Genomic DNA, 15,579 nt, shown 5'->3' with positions numbered 1-15,579 from the left:
CTGCACTGCTGGGATGATCGATTTTTCCTCCGCGCATTCGCGTAGTCTGGATTCGATCACTCGTTCGCAGACCTTCCCCACGATCGAGAGAAGACTGATCGGCCTGTAGTCTGACGTTTTGGTGCCTCCAGTCTTGGGCTTCCGTATCAGGATCACTTGTGCCTCCTTCCATTTCTGTGGAAAATATCTAAGTTTTAGTGTGGCATTTATCAGTGAAGTGAGGGCGAGGATGCCGCTATCCGGAAGGGATTTTAGCGCCCTCGCCGTTACCTTGTCCGGGCCTGGTGCTTTGCCTATCTTGGTGCGTGCTATGCAGGCTCGGATCTCGCATTCGTTGGTGGGCTCCAACTCGCTCTCTGTTGGAACTTGCAGTGCGTCTCGGGTCTCGTTACTCAGTCTGGCTACCATATCAGCGTCGACGTGTTTGTCTGTGGGCGTAAATTGCTCCCTCAGGCCATCGGCGAACGTCTCCGCCTTATCTTCGGGCGAGACGGCAAGGGAGCCATCTGGCCTTTTGATGGGCGGGACTGAGTCGCGTTTGACTCGGAGAGATTTAGCCAGCTTCCAGATGGAGTTGTCTTGTGTGGAGAGAGTTGCGATTCTGTTCGCCCATCTCTCGTTTCTGAGCTCAGCGAGCCGCGACTTGACTTCGCGATCTAGTCGATTCGTCTCTCTTTTGTCGGACGGGTTTCCGAGTCTCGTCCAGTGTCTTTTCGAGCGATTTCTCTCTCGTATCAGTTGCCTAATAGCGAGGGGGACCGGAGGCTCCTCCTTCGTGACGACTGGTGTCGAGTTCAAAGCGACCGCCTCGAGAATCTCGCTGGTGAATCTGTCGGCCGCCGAGTCCAGGTCTTCGGGGCTGGCGAGTCCTGCCGGGCAGGAAACGATTGTTTCTGCTGTCGACTTGAATTTTATCCAGTCGGTGCGGAACCTTTGCGGGGCCGCTAGGGGCGCGCTGGAGAGGTTCAGCACCATCATGACTGGATTGTGGTCAGAGGACAGCTCGTACAGGTTAGTGAACGCGTAGCCTCCGTAGTAGTTCTTGAATAGGGCGATGTCCAAGACATCCTCGTAATTAGGTCGAATGAGGTGGTAGAACGTCGACGTGTCCGGAGCGTCCACGTGCAGCGTGTGTGGCTGTCTTTGGATGTAGGCGAGTAGCTCAAGTCCGTTGGCGTTCGTGCGCAGCGAGTTCCATCGAGGGTGTTTCGAGTTGAAATCCCCAGCGATGATGGTCGGAATTGGCGAACCTAGAAGAGAGTTAAGATCAGTGCTGAGTAGTCTTCTATTCGGTGGGTTATAGAAAGATGCTACTCGGATTCGTTCTCTGTTGGTCAGCTCCACGACTAGGATGGTGGCCTCGGCGTGCTGCAGCTTCTGCGTGGGCTCTTTGTAGTGCTTCAGTCCGTTTTTGATGTAGACGGCGGTCCCTCCGCCCTTTCTGTCGGTCCTGTCGTCTCTGTGCAGTACGTAGCCGGGGATGTTCGCTCTGTAGCCAGCCCTGAGGTGAGTCTCGTTGACTAGGACTGCGTCGAGGCAGTGGTGCCTCGCGAACAGCTCTAGATCATGTCGTTTGTTTTGGAGACCGTTTGCATTCCAGTACACTAGTCTGAACTGTTCTTTGCCTGTCAGATCCATTTATTTTCTGCCAAAGATCGACATCAGCTGGGCCAGCAGGGGCAGGGCCTCGGCGAGCATCGGTAGTGTGGCCTCGAGCGTCGGGGAGAGGGCTTTTAGGTCCACCGTCGGCCTTGATTCTCTCGTCTTTCCGGCATCTGAAACAGACGTAGTGGGAAGGGGGGGAGAAGGGGTAGGAGTGGGCTTCGGAGACCCTGTTAGTTTGCCTGCTGATACCTGGGCTCCGGTCGCTGCTTTGGCGTATGTGACGGCGTTGGGGGACTTGGCGCAACTCCTGTAGTTCGCCGGATGTTCCCCCCCGCAGTTGACGCACTTCGGTGGCTGTTCCCTCTTTTTTTTGCATTCCCTCGTGAGGTGAGGGCCTGCACATTTGACGCACGCGGGGGCTACGGCACAGAAGCTGGCTCCGTGTCCGAATCCCTGGCATCGGTGGCACTGAGAGAGGCGGCCGGGCAGCCTCCTTAGCTCCTCAGCTCGCACGTTGAGTTCGAGCACGCTTCGGATCTGGAACAGGGCCTTTCCCTGTTCATTTCTGTCGGCTTGCACGAGCATCAGCGGGATGTCTTTTCCGCGCGATTTCATTCGGTGCACCGATTTCACCGGATATTGTGCACTGAGCGCAGCCAAGACGTCGTCGGTGTCTACTCCTGTGGGTATCCCTCTGATTACCACTTTGAGGAGCTTTTCTTCCTGGAGTTGGAAAGTGTGGTACTCCAGCTTCCTATCTGTGAGCAGCCTGGTCACAGCTCTGTAGTGGTCCGCGGTGCCCACCTGGATTTTGATCCCGTCTCGAGTCTGTTTGGCTGACGAGACTGGGATGGCCATGCGTCGTAAGTCGGCCAACAGTTTTACATAGCCGGCTCCGTTTTTGACGAAGATGGGCGGCACTTTACCCGTTTTCGGAGGGGAACTCGTCTGTGGTTGGGTTTCAGGTGCTGGCTCCGAAGTTGCGGACTCGGAGTCTGCTGTTTGGCGCGACTTCTTCCTCCTCGTCCTCCTGCTCACTTTCGTGAACTCGTCCGTTTCCATCTCCTCGCTAGAAGAGAGGCTGGACGAGTCAGTCTGCTCCTGAGTCGTGGGCTCAGTCTGTGTCGGAAGAGTCGGTGACGGTAGAGCCTGTGTCGGAAGAACCTGAGATTTTGCCGCTGTCGGGGCTGATGCAGTCAGCTGCTCCGGCTTCTTAGCGGAATGATCATTCTGTAGGCCTACGAGGTCCCGCAGCTTCCGGTTTTGCGAGTCCAGTTCCCTCACAGTCTTCGTAAGTAGCGCGATGTTCCTCGCGTCTCTCTCCATGCGTACCCTCATCTCCTCGATTTGAGCTTTTAGCTCATCTGTCACGCGATCGCGCATGCGCGAACGGGAGCGAGAGCGAGATCGGTCGCATGACGTTCCTTCGGAGGGGTCGGCAACTGGGGGGCGCGAGGACCTTTTGCCTGCGCGCACGGTGGCACTTGGGTCGGCCATCTCAGCCAGCCCTGCGCTCACACACACACGCAAACGCACACACGCACACTCGCGCACGCACGCGACTCGCGCACACACGAGTCGTGCGAATCGCGAATAGTCTCGATCTGAGTAGATCGAGTCAGTGAGTCACGACCGACCGGGAATTAAGCGGGCGCAGGACGTCCGCTCGGTTCGGCCATGTTCGGCTCCTCCACACAAACGTCATAGCGATGAAACAAATATTGTAGTACAGTGGCGTAGCTATGGTGGGGCGGAGGGGGCGGGCCGCCCCGGGTGGCACTTGCTTGGGGGCGGCATATTCGCGATGGGGTCGTCTAGTGTGGTTCTTAACCCTGAATGCACTAAATCATATATAAATCCACGAATAACAAGATCTTAATAATAACCAATTTATTATTTTAAGAAATGCTGATTTTATGCTCTCGCAAAAAATGTATGGGGGGGGGGGGCAATTTTAAGGATCGCCCTGGGCGGCACATACCCTAGCTACGCCACTGTTGTAGTATGAAATAATACGTAGCCATTTCTTTAGCCATTTTTTTCTCGGAACATATAGAAAACTCTTAAATGTCATAGTGAAATGTAAGGAAAGTCGATAAAACATTTTGATGATACAAACTGATTGCAGAATTTGCTTTTCGTTACAGATATAAGGTAATACTTAAATGATCTAAATTTTAAAATTCAGTGTCGAAATAAAGTTCTCACATTTATCTGAGATAACACTAAAGCAATTAAATTTAAATTTTGTATTTAGAAAAATCAGCTACAACATTGTAATTGAATTGATACAAAAAATATCAAGAAGTATATCACAGTTGTAATTTTAGCAAACATGTTTTAATCAATGTATAATATATAATTAATTTTTATTATTTAGTACTCCGTTTTCTTTTAACGACAAAAATGAAAAACGTAACATTTTAATAAAATTAATAAAAATCCAGTGTAACATGGTGCTAAAAAAGAGAAAAATTAAGTTGATATTCTTGACTTTTACTTGCCAAAATGCCATGTTATTAAAATGCGCATGTTTGCAGCAAAAATAATGGCAATACTTGGTACTACACACCCTTGTGGACACACAATATCTAGATTAACAAATGGACATTTAAAATCAGCACTGAAGACAAAATTATCTCAGCAAATTACATCTCATATTAGTGAAATTATTTCTTGCAACATATAGGTAGGAAGTTTCGAGAATAAATATATCCCATCTTTGTATATGAGTTTGATACCACTGCTATAAATGAATGAACAATAATAATATAGTATTATTGTACGGGTGCTTGGATTTTTCCAGACGGGATTATTCTGGACAAGGATTTTGCGAACAGGAACTTTACGGACTAAATTTTTGCGGACACTAATTACTTCGGACAAAAAACATTTTTAACTACGGAGTTCAATGTAGCAATCAACTTAAATTAAATAAAATAAATCAATATTTTTAATATCTTTATAACATTCTTACTAGTTAAGTATAAAAAAACAAAGTATAAATGTAAAGAACTAAACGAACTATATAAAGATTGAATAGGACTTTTTAGCGATACTTTATGAAAATTAATCGCAAATATCGAATGTGATCAACAAATAAAAATGCGGGCTAAATTTTTACCCTCTGATTTGTGCATTGTTATTCACCGACAAAGTCGTACCCAAATATGCGCCCAAAGTTTATTTTTATTACATGTATTATGCTGTATTGAATATGCGGATGGCAACCTCGAGCGCGTCCTAATTACCTTTTTTCATTATTGAAAGCGGCATTTTTGTCTAAATCCGTTTGAAAGGATCGTCATAAAACATTATGGTAATAAAACATGTAATATAATTAATCCTTCGCGTAGCTTCAAACAATTTTTGTCTATTGTCTTTCCGAAATGTCTTATTGCCATTACTAGGTATATACATAGTTTTATGTTACTTTTTATAAAATTAATATTTTATAGTTTAAAATTAAATTAATATGTTTTAAGAATTAATTTTATAATTTAGAAAGATTTCTAGCTAAACAGAATTTGACTTTATGTGATCACGCCTAAATCAACTGGAAGCAAAGATTTTATTAGAAATTAATCTGTTGAAAAAATACGATCCATTGTTGCGAGAATGTGTTCAAAAAACCAATCTGGGAAAGGATTTTCCAAAATCATGTATGAGGAGTAGGGATTCCAATCCCGAGATCTCGGATCCCGGGATCCCGAACGATTTTCAATACCCGATGAGTCCCGGGATTAAAAAACATAATCCCGAATTTTTTGGATTGATTGATTTATCAAGCACAATCGAATTATTATTGACAAAATCGTTATATTTCGTATACAAACTTGCGCGAGTTGCACGTGTCATTTGTGAATCTTTGAGGCTGTGAGTCTGAACGTGCTTTTTCAGCTGCAGGCTGCTTAGGGACCAAAATCAGATCAAGGCTAAATGATGAAACGCTTGATGCTTTGATGTTACTTCGTGAGTTTTTTCCCAAAATAATGTTTTCCATTAATTGTGTCTATGAATGTACATATGTACAATCATTGTTCATTTTTTATCTTCTCAAATAAATAAATAAGACTTTACCTTTTTTATTTTTATTATATTATTTTCTATTTTAAGTCCAACACTAAAATTATACGTACTTTATACATTGTACGTTATAAAAAAGGGATGTAAAAAAATATTGTATTATTCATTTTAAATTATTTTTATCGATAAAATAACATGAAAATTATCCCGGGACTGGTCCCGGGATCCCGGGATCGACTAATTGCAATACCGAAATCCCGGGATCAAAATTTTGGCCCGGGATTGGAATCCCTAATGAGGAGTAATTAGTACAAAGTATGGATTATATTGATAAGAATACTACTCGATAGCTTAAGGCAGGGTTTCCCAAACTTTTTCAGCGACGGAACACTTGGCAAATCCGAAAATTTTGACGGAACACTTAGCTTATTTTTTAGGTTGGGTAATTCATAATAGAATAAATAAATATAAAAAATGAAATTAAATAAATATCATTAATTTTATTAACATAAAAATACATATAAATAAAACTAGTAATGATTTTGGGTTCTTAAATTATAATTTTTTTTATATCAGGCACAATAATGATCAGTTGTATTCTCATATCTACCGTGGCGTCGAGTCTTTTTCTGTATTTTGATTTTGTTGCAATATATTTATAAAATCCCACTTCGCATAAATTCGTCGTGGAAAACGGAAGTAAACAAACCAGAGCTTGTTTTGGATCATTGGGGAACTCTTTAGCCAAACTCACCTAGAAATCATTTAATGGCTGATCTTTATATTTTTCTTTCAAATCAGAGTCATTAAAATCCACATCCGCTGGACATCTTAAAATTTAAAACATAAACCTCTATGACAGTTTCAATTCGCATGAATAGTGATGGCCCTAGCCGCGCTGTGCGCGGCTGGGGCCATCATTGTTCGTTATTAATTAATTATTACTTTTGACACATTAACAACATAAATTCCGACAGGGAGACAGAGCACAAATGCTGGGACTCCCACAACACAAAAACTTTGACTTTGAGAGTCATTAATTAAATCAATTAAATTCTCACAATCTCTTGCGCTTAAGCCTACTGGTTTAACTGCCACGGAAAATGGATTCCGAACCCAGGAATTGTCCTTACTAGTTTTCGGAAAATATTCCGAAAGAGTTGTTTTCAAGTTATATGTGTTCTAAAAATACTTGGGAAACTTTTTCATCAACTTGAAAATTCAATTCATTTAAACTAATAAAAATAAATCTAAGACAGGAAAACAATCAAAATTATTAGATTCAACTGATAAAATCCAAAATTATATTTTTTTATCAAAAGATTCAATTTTATCTCTCAGATTAAAAATTGTAATACTTTTTCCTTTTAATGATAAGTTAACATCATTGAACTTTGTAAAAATATCCGCCAGATATGCTAGATGTATCAACCAGGAAGGATTTGTTAAAAATTTGATAAAATGATGTTGCAAATTATTTTGTGCCTTCAAGAAGACTTTTTTTTTTTTTTTTTTTTTTTTTTTTTTTTCATTTCGAAGTTCATAAAGTTTTTTTTTAAAAAATAAAAATTCATTTCGAAGTTCATAAAGTCTTGATAGAACTTTTCTTCTGGTTAGCAATCTCATTTCAGTATGTAATAAAAGTGCTTTATGTTCACTACCCATTTCATCACACAAAATTTTAAATAATCTGGATTGAAGTGGTCTAGATTTTACATAGTTTATCATTTTCACCGCTTCATCCATAACATTTTTTAAATTTGTGGAATTTTTTTAGGCAACAGGGCATGCTTTTGCAAAATACAGTAACTGCTAGTAGCTCTTGTAGCTACTTTCAGGATACTTGACACAACACCTTTCATTTTTCCTACCATTGCATGAGTACCATCTGTACAAATATCAATACACTTTTCCCAGCTTATCTCTTGTTTTGTAATGTAATCATTAATACAGTTGAATATATATTCTCCTGTAGTTTTTCCATGTAGATATGCACACATGAGTAAATATTCTTTAAAACTTTAATCATATGTGTAACGAACAAATACCAATAGCACAGCTAGTCCTGCGACATCTGTAGATTCATCCATTTGCAATGCATATTCACTGCAAACTCCAAGTCGACGAATTAACTCTTTCTCTATGCTAGTAGAAATATCTTTAATGCGTGGTGAAACAGTATTATTTGATAATTGTATTGCATCCATTTTTTTTAGTAGCCTGCTCATTAAGAACACATGACACCGTATCTTTCGCACATGGCTTAATAAGTGTCTCTCCAATTGTATGAGTTTCACCATTCAGTGCAATACGATAACTCACGCGAAAAGAAGGTTCTGTTGCATTTTCATTTTCAGTTTAAGCCATTGTAATCATTTGAAATTTGGACTTTTCTAGGGAGTCACGTTGTTTCTTAAAAAATTGCATGTCTTTTCCTTTGTAATCAGAGTGTGTCGTTTCGAAGTGCCTGCGAAGTATAGCTGGAGCCAAAAAACTGTTACTAGTATTTTTAGTATTTTTTGACACAAAACACACATTGCATCAGGAACATCTGAATTGCCAATATACGTAAATCAAAAATTTAAATAACTTTCATCGTACTTCCGTTTTGGTCTGTTCATAGATGACACTTGTTCTTTAATATTTGACTTTGAAGAAATCACAGCTTTTAGATTATTTTCTTCTTCAAAGATAGACGTATCAGTAGAAGTATTTGGTCTTTCTTTCGTCAAATTTCCTGTTTTCAACCAAAGATCCATGGGTAGTTTTTAAATAATATGTAAATTCTGTAATAATTGACTTATGAAACTTTTCCCTACAGAATTTATACACATCAATGTTGAATATTTAACACATATTTTCTAGCTTTTTTATCAGATTTATGAACAATTTTTATGTATTAGCAAGACTAACATTTTTTTTACTCCAAATTTTTGTGAAATATCTATTTAGGCTCCGCGGAAAACCTATTTTGTATCCGCGGAACACCAGTGTTCCGCGGAACATAGTTTGGGAAACCATGGCTTAAGGGATAGTCGGATTCGTCAACTGGACAGTCATCTATCTATAATTGAACGAAAGGATTAACGCTTATCATAATAAAAAAAGCCAGTTTCACTCGCGATAAAAGCATTTTTTATCATTGAAGAAAAAAATGGGTTTCTGCGTTTAAAAATAAACACTACGAATTATTTTATTATTTCAATTTAAATATCATAAGTTTTTAGAACTAATACTACAACTTTGTAACGTATAATAATTTCACATTTTCATCATAATCCGACGAAACTATTTATTTTGCTTATTATTAATCTTATGATATTTTACTTGAAATAAGCCATTCGGTAAGACCAGCCATTGACAAATGTGCCCGCGGGCCAAAAGTGGCCCACTTGAAGGTTTTGATATGCCCCTTTGAAGTTTTGAAATTTCTATATGTTTTACATTTTCATACCGATCGACACCAAAAAAATATCATGTAATAAAAAATAAATGTTAAAACGATTTTAAAAAACAATAAAATATTTTATCTTAATTATAAGCTGTTTATTAATTTTAAATATAATAATAATATTTATGTATGGCCCTTCAAAAACATGCATTATTTTATTTGGCCCACCAAGTGATTTCAGTTGGCCATCACTGGGCAAGACAATAGTAAAAAAGTTGATTGAAATTACGCAAGAGATTAATTGTATTACATGTCACTACTATTATGTTTTATAAAGATTCGTTTGAATGGATTTAGACAAAAATTATGTTTTCAATTATGAAAAAGAGTAATTAGGACCAGGGCCGGCCCTAGATTATTTAGCGCCCCAGGCAAAAACTAAATTTGCGCCCCCCCCCCCCCCACCCTAATAATACTTTAATAACTCATTACATGAGCGCAAAAATATAATTCAAATTAAAGTAATTTAATATTACATATATTTGACACCATACTCTTTTTTGCGATTGTGGATATTTAAGAATTTGTAGTTTTATTTTGGTCGCGATTTTTTACGCGTAAAATAATCTAAAGAGTACACAGTAGTGTATAAAAAACTAATATCAGATTATATTCTTTAACAATATTGTTTGATAATTTTAAGTGAATATTGCGCCTTTATTTGGTATCACGGCGCCCCCCAAGATCTAGCGCCCCAGGCGATCGCCTGCACTGCCTGCCCCTTGGGCCGGCCCTGATTAGGACGAGCTTGTTTTTTGCGTTTTTTACGAAGTAAAAATATTGATTCATTGAATTAAATTAAATACATAAATATTGAATTAAATTAAATACGTAAATACATAAATATGTATATTTAGTGTTTCATATAACAAAGTAATAATATAAAAAAAAATCCGTGTGATTAAAATATGTTGAGAGCCATTGGTGCTGTGTGAATTACAATAGTGAACATTAACTATTTACAAGGCCCAGACCCTAGAGCAAAATATTCTTTCTTTCTTCATTGCATTCTTGTTTTTTTTTCAGGTAGAGATCCCAACATCTGGAACCATAAATAAGTGAAAGATAATACAAATAAAAAGTTTAATTTTTGTGATTAAATAAATTGGACCGCGATGGATTTAAAAAAAAAAAATATTGGACTTAAAGACCTAGAATTGAAATGCGTTTCCTAGTAAATCCCAGAAGATTAAAATATTTTTGCAATTCCCACGAATCTCCTTCTATAATATAACTATGCCAACGTTCGCAACAGAATTTATACTATTTTTAATAAAGCTGTTATGTCCTGCACGTATATTTGAATACATAAATTAATAATTATTAAATGTAGGTAGTGTTTATTAAATTTTATAAAATATATATATTATTGTTTTAATGATTAAATCAAATATGTACATTATACAATACATATGAATATACATACGTTGTTGATAACAATTACACATAAATATGTATGTATTTGATTAGATAATTAATATTAATTATATATTAAATTTAATAATAATTTTAATTTTGCAAACAATTTTTCATCAAAACTTCAAAGTCATTTTTAATTAATATGACAGGAATTAAAAAAAAATAAAGTCGGATGTCAAAGTCAAAGTTTTTGTGTTCTGGGAGTCCCTGCATTTGTAGCTCTATCTCCCTGTCGAATGTATCTTGTTAATGTGTGGTGTATTAAATGTAGTAAAATTTTAAACTTTCAAATTACTCAAATTATAATCAATTGAAACCAGGGACGTGAAGTCGTTTCAAAATTTACCGACTCCGAAAAAAATTAAAAAAAAACCTAAAATAAAAAGTTTGCTTTATTTTGGCACGTTGACTAAATCTTATTTCGTGCTCGTGGTCTAATTGGAACTAGATCATATAAAATAATTGCTTCTATTAATCATTAAAAAATTAATAAAAAGGAGTCGGAGTCAGTCGAATTTTTACGACTTCGACTCCACAGCCCTGATTAAAAAACATTAAAACTACTGGCGAAAAATATACGCAATTTAAGAAAGCATGGATATAAAAGTAACCGATAGAAATACTAGTGGCCCTGAAAAGGGCCTTTTTTACTGAATACGAATTGTGAGTTTACTTCTTGGCGGCGGCTTTCTTGCCTGCAGGTCTTCCTCTGGGTGTGCCAGCAGAGGCCCTCTTAGGTTTGGGAGTTTTCGGTTTCTTAGTGGGCGGTTTGGTGGTCTTCTTCGCCTTGGTCGGGGTCTTCTTAGGCTTGGCGGCAGTGGCCGCTTTCTTCGGGGAAGCTGCTGCTTTGGGTTTCTTGGCGGCAACCTTTTTGGGAGCGGCAGCTTTCTTGGCTGTCGGCTTCTTTTCAACGCGTCCGGCTTTGACACCGGTCTTCTTCGCTTTTGGTGCTGTTTCTTTCTTGGCAGTGGCCGGCTTGTTCTTAGCCTCGAGTTTGAAAGAGCCTTTGGTGCGGACTAAAGATCCATTTTCGACTGCCGTCTTCAGGTATTTCCTGACGAAAATAGCAACTCGGTCAGAGTCAACTTTGTAGTTGGCAGCGATGTACTTCTTGATGGCCTGTAACGATGAGCCTTTTTTCTCCTTCAAGTCGGCGATGGCCTTGTTAACCATTTCCGAAGTCGGAGGATGCGTAGGTTTCTTGACGACTTTCTTTGCTCCTGCTGCAGCCTTGGTCTTCCTGGCGGAAGTTGCCGGAGCTTGGGTCTCTACTGCGGTGTCTGCCATTGTGTAGTCGTAAGGAAACGATTAGTAAAAATTACTGATCGACTTTCAGTATATGAAATCGAACGTAGCGCATCGAAATCACTAAACGCCTGACAAATTTTAGCATCATTCCGTTCGCTTTTCTGCTTCAAATTCGACTCTTTCTGTTCAATTTTACTAAAATCCACCATCTTTAATTACTACTTTTAATTTAAACGTATTAAAGAGGTTTTCACCTTATATTTTAAATAAAAAAAATGCACAATAAAAACTCAGTTTACCAGCAAACTACTATTCCACATACTAGTACTTCTACTGCTCGTCGTAATACCAATTTAAAAAACGTTTTTACAAACAACTGAGTGATTTCTTGTATATTAAAAAAAACTAATCCATTGTTATAATATCCTTTTTATTTAAAACAAAACACTTTTAAAATAAATCGAGTGGTTTAGCGTTGAAAAATATTTAAACCCAACTGTGATAAGACAGCTATATTCCATATACGCGTTACATTTTACTTGTTTTGCATTATACATAAAAATCAATTATTATACAATTATAATGAAGAATAATAAAATATTTTAATGTTATTACAATAAGATTGTTAAAATACATACACTTGTGACTTTTTAAATGAAAATGTTTCAATAAAATTATATAGCTCCAAGTAGTACTTTGTATTGGCTGATTTTATGTGAAAAAATATTCATTCAACAATAAGCTAAATTTTATATTATTAAATTTATAATTGTTTATTTAAAAAATGCGAAAAAATACTTTTAATAATGTACTTTTTCAGGTTAATATATATAATTTTATTATAAACATATCTTCAATTAATTCTCTTTTGGAATTTCTTAAAAACGCAAAAATACCTTGGGAATAACTTACAAACGTACATAACTTTAATTTTGATTTGATCTTATTAAATTTACTATAAACAAACGTGGAGTCGTAATATACAAAATATGAACGATAAATTCAAATTTGTATATGATTTTATTGACATTTTTTTATTTCCTGTTTGGGGTGTTATTTTTTATTTTTCCTATATAGTATTGGGTAAAGATTTAGATGAAAACTTGTTATTCCAATTTGTGTGCAAAATTAGAAAATCAGTTTTCAGTTCTATTTTAATTATTTAAGTCTATCAATGAGATATTTTTTATTTTCCTTTTGAAATTATTAAATACTGGTTGTATGTGATGATTTTAGTTAAAAAAAATGAAAGGATAAATATGAATATGTACAAATTTCATTAACCCTTTCCGCTCGTATGGTGCGTGAGACGCACCAGTACTTGGGTCTATATTACTCGTCAGGCGCGTCAGACGCACCATTTCAATTAATGAAATATAACGTCGATTTTTGGGTATTTCCTGTGCATGTTTTGAATGGCGTTTTTGCAGTGTTGTAGACAAGAGTTTCAAGAGTCATACCTTATCAAAAAAATATCATTTTTACCTGAATCAAGCCGGGGAGAGCTTATTTATCGGGATAAGTCGGGGTTTTTTTGATGACTAAATTTAACAGCAGATTTGCCGTAGCTTCTCCCAAAGGCAACAGTTGGCGATCGCCTTTCGGTTGACACGCGTCGGTGACGTTTTTATTACCTATTCTGTTTTCGACAGCGGCTCGGTTGTCCGTAATTTGTGTCTAAGTGAAACTATATATAGTGACTGATAATTTTGTTTAATTACTTATTTTGTAATTTTATTGTGAAGTTATTGTAAAGTTAATTTTTAAATATTATTGTGAAAAAATAGTGCTATGGCTAAATATAGTGATTGTGAAGATATGTTTTGTAATGATAGTGTATAATCGTATATTGGGCGACAGTCAAATGGGCGATTCAAAATGGGCGACAGACAAACGGGCGATGGTCTTTTGGGCGATACAATAATAATGCATTACAAATGAATGTGATGCAAATCATGATCTTATAATTAATTAAATAATTAACGTAATTAAATTCATACGAAAATATAAGTAATATTTTTTAGAAAAGAATTAAAAGATGAAAACATTATTCGGTCTAAACAAAATATAATATACCTACATAAGATATATGTATATGTATATTTACTTATCATTTGTGCATATTTAATCATAAAATTAATCACTTAAGCAGTTTGATATTTTTTTTCAAGAATTTAAGAAAGTTACTCGATATCATAAAACACTTAGGCTAAAGTCGGTAATTTTATTATAAATACCTACCAAAAAAATGTTTATAGTGGGACCTTACGCGAATTTTTTTTATGTTTTGAGCCTTGGAAACTACTGTGAGAACAAACTTTTGGAATTCCCAAAAATCGCATATTTTACAGTTATCTATTTTAAATTAGATAGGATTGATATATATAAATATAATAACACAGAACTAGCGCTGATAAGTGTTTATCGTGGATTTCGCCCTTTACGCGATTTTTTAATATTTTGAGACTTTTAAATTACTGTGAGAACAATCTTTTGGAATTTCCAAAAATCGCATACTTTACCGTTATCTATTTTAAACTGGATAGGGTAGTTCTATATAAATATAATAACCCAGAACTAGCGCTGATAAGTGCTTATCGCAGATTTTACCCTTTACGCGATTTTTTTATATTTTGAGAATTATAAATTACTGTGAGAACAAACTTTTGGAATTTCCAATATAATTTTTCGTTTTAACCCTTTAGAGGACACATATTTTTGTTTTATTTACATTTTTTAAAAATGAATTAATATCTTATTTGTCGTTTTAGGCTGCAATATTCTAAATTAAGTCAACTTTATATTGAACGGTAAACTGACCTACCAATGTAGAGCTCTAGACTCAGAACTTGTCCGATTGCGTGTGTGTGAGTCACAGGGTGTTTGATGAATGTCTTACATTTTGTTATTAATTTATTTTCTAATATTATTTTTTTGTAGCATTTATTTTTAAATATTAAATGAAACAGATCGTACTTATGTCAGATTTTCAATGGACTGTTTTTTTGTTGCAATTATGTTCAAAGCATTTTTTATACCTGGATAGGGATGGTTTATTGACATGGGGCTGGCGGAAGGGATTTTTTTTGTCTTACTTGTCGCATTGTGATAGTTTTACTAAAGTAATATCATTGGTTCTTCCATGGATCTTTAGAATTTGTAAGCTTGGTATGTATATGGGGAATTTAGAATTTAAAATTTTATTAAATTATATTAAATACTTTAGAAATTATGACGATTTTAAAATGTATTAAATACGTGAATGACAACCTTGAGTTGCATTTCGGCAGACATTACTCCATTATTTTAGGCAGTTATGATATTTATTTTTTCTTCCACTAGTTTTTTTACTGAATTTATTGTCATTTTATCAATAATTACCGATTTGCTAGTATCGTCCATCTTTTTAAAATATGTATATACGTTTAAAGGCATTTCTTTAGTTTGTCCCGATAATGCTCTTCCTTGCCCTAATTTGCTGTATTCCGACATCTCAATACTTGATAAACACCGTGTACTCAACAGACGACAGCTTTGCTCTGTGCCAATTGCCTATTGACTCACACCCATTCTACCTAACACCAACAGGCGCGTATGGTGAGATACATTCCCTTTCGCTCGCTCGCGTGTTAAGTGACGAGAGTGTGTGAGCGATAAGGGGATAATGCCTTATCTCTCACTCACTCTAGTCACTTAACACGCGAGCGAGCGATAGGGAAAGTATTTCGCCGCTACCGCTTGATCCTAAACCATCCCTATGTTATCGCCGTCCACTAAAAAGTCTTTACGTCAAAAATTATTTTACAGGGTCCAATCAGTGCAGATTAGTA

At 36.8% G+C, this 15,579-nt stretch overlaps 1 protein-coding gene across 1 annotated transcript; it reads right to left on the bottom strand.

Moving 5' to 3' along the window:
• Nucleotides 1–11,124: 11,124 nt before the first annotated feature.
• LOC148228756 (histone H1-like) lies at nucleotides 11,125–11,870 on the bottom strand. The gene has a single exon (XM_088200735.1). The coding sequence runs from the start codon at nucleotides 11,786–11,788 to the stop codon at nucleotides 11,171–11,173; it is 618 nt and encodes a 205-aa protein (XP_088056861.1). The 5' UTR covers nucleotides 11,789–11,870; the 3' UTR covers nucleotides 11,125–11,170.
• Between the last annotated feature and the right edge of the window lie 3,709 nt (nucleotides 11,871–15,579).

Source organism: Plectrocnemia conspersa, unplaced genomic scaffold (assembly GCF_051122295.1).
Source record: "Plectrocnemia conspersa isolate PC_06_02 unplaced genomic scaffold, ASM5112229v1 ptg000012l, whole genome shotgun sequence".
Classification (NCBI taxonomy): domain Eukaryota; kingdom Metazoa; phylum Arthropoda; class Insecta; order Trichoptera; family Polycentropodidae; genus Plectrocnemia; species Plectrocnemia conspersa.
Note: the sequence above shows the minus strand (reverse complement) of the source record. Positions and strands in the feature narration are given on the sequence as shown.

Bases quoted from the DNA above. Each gene is read 5' to 3' on its own strand.
- LOC148228756 (XM_088200735.1), bottom strand. From the start codon at position 11,788: ATGGCAGACACCGCAGTAGAGACCCAAGCTCCGGCAACTTCCGCCAGG.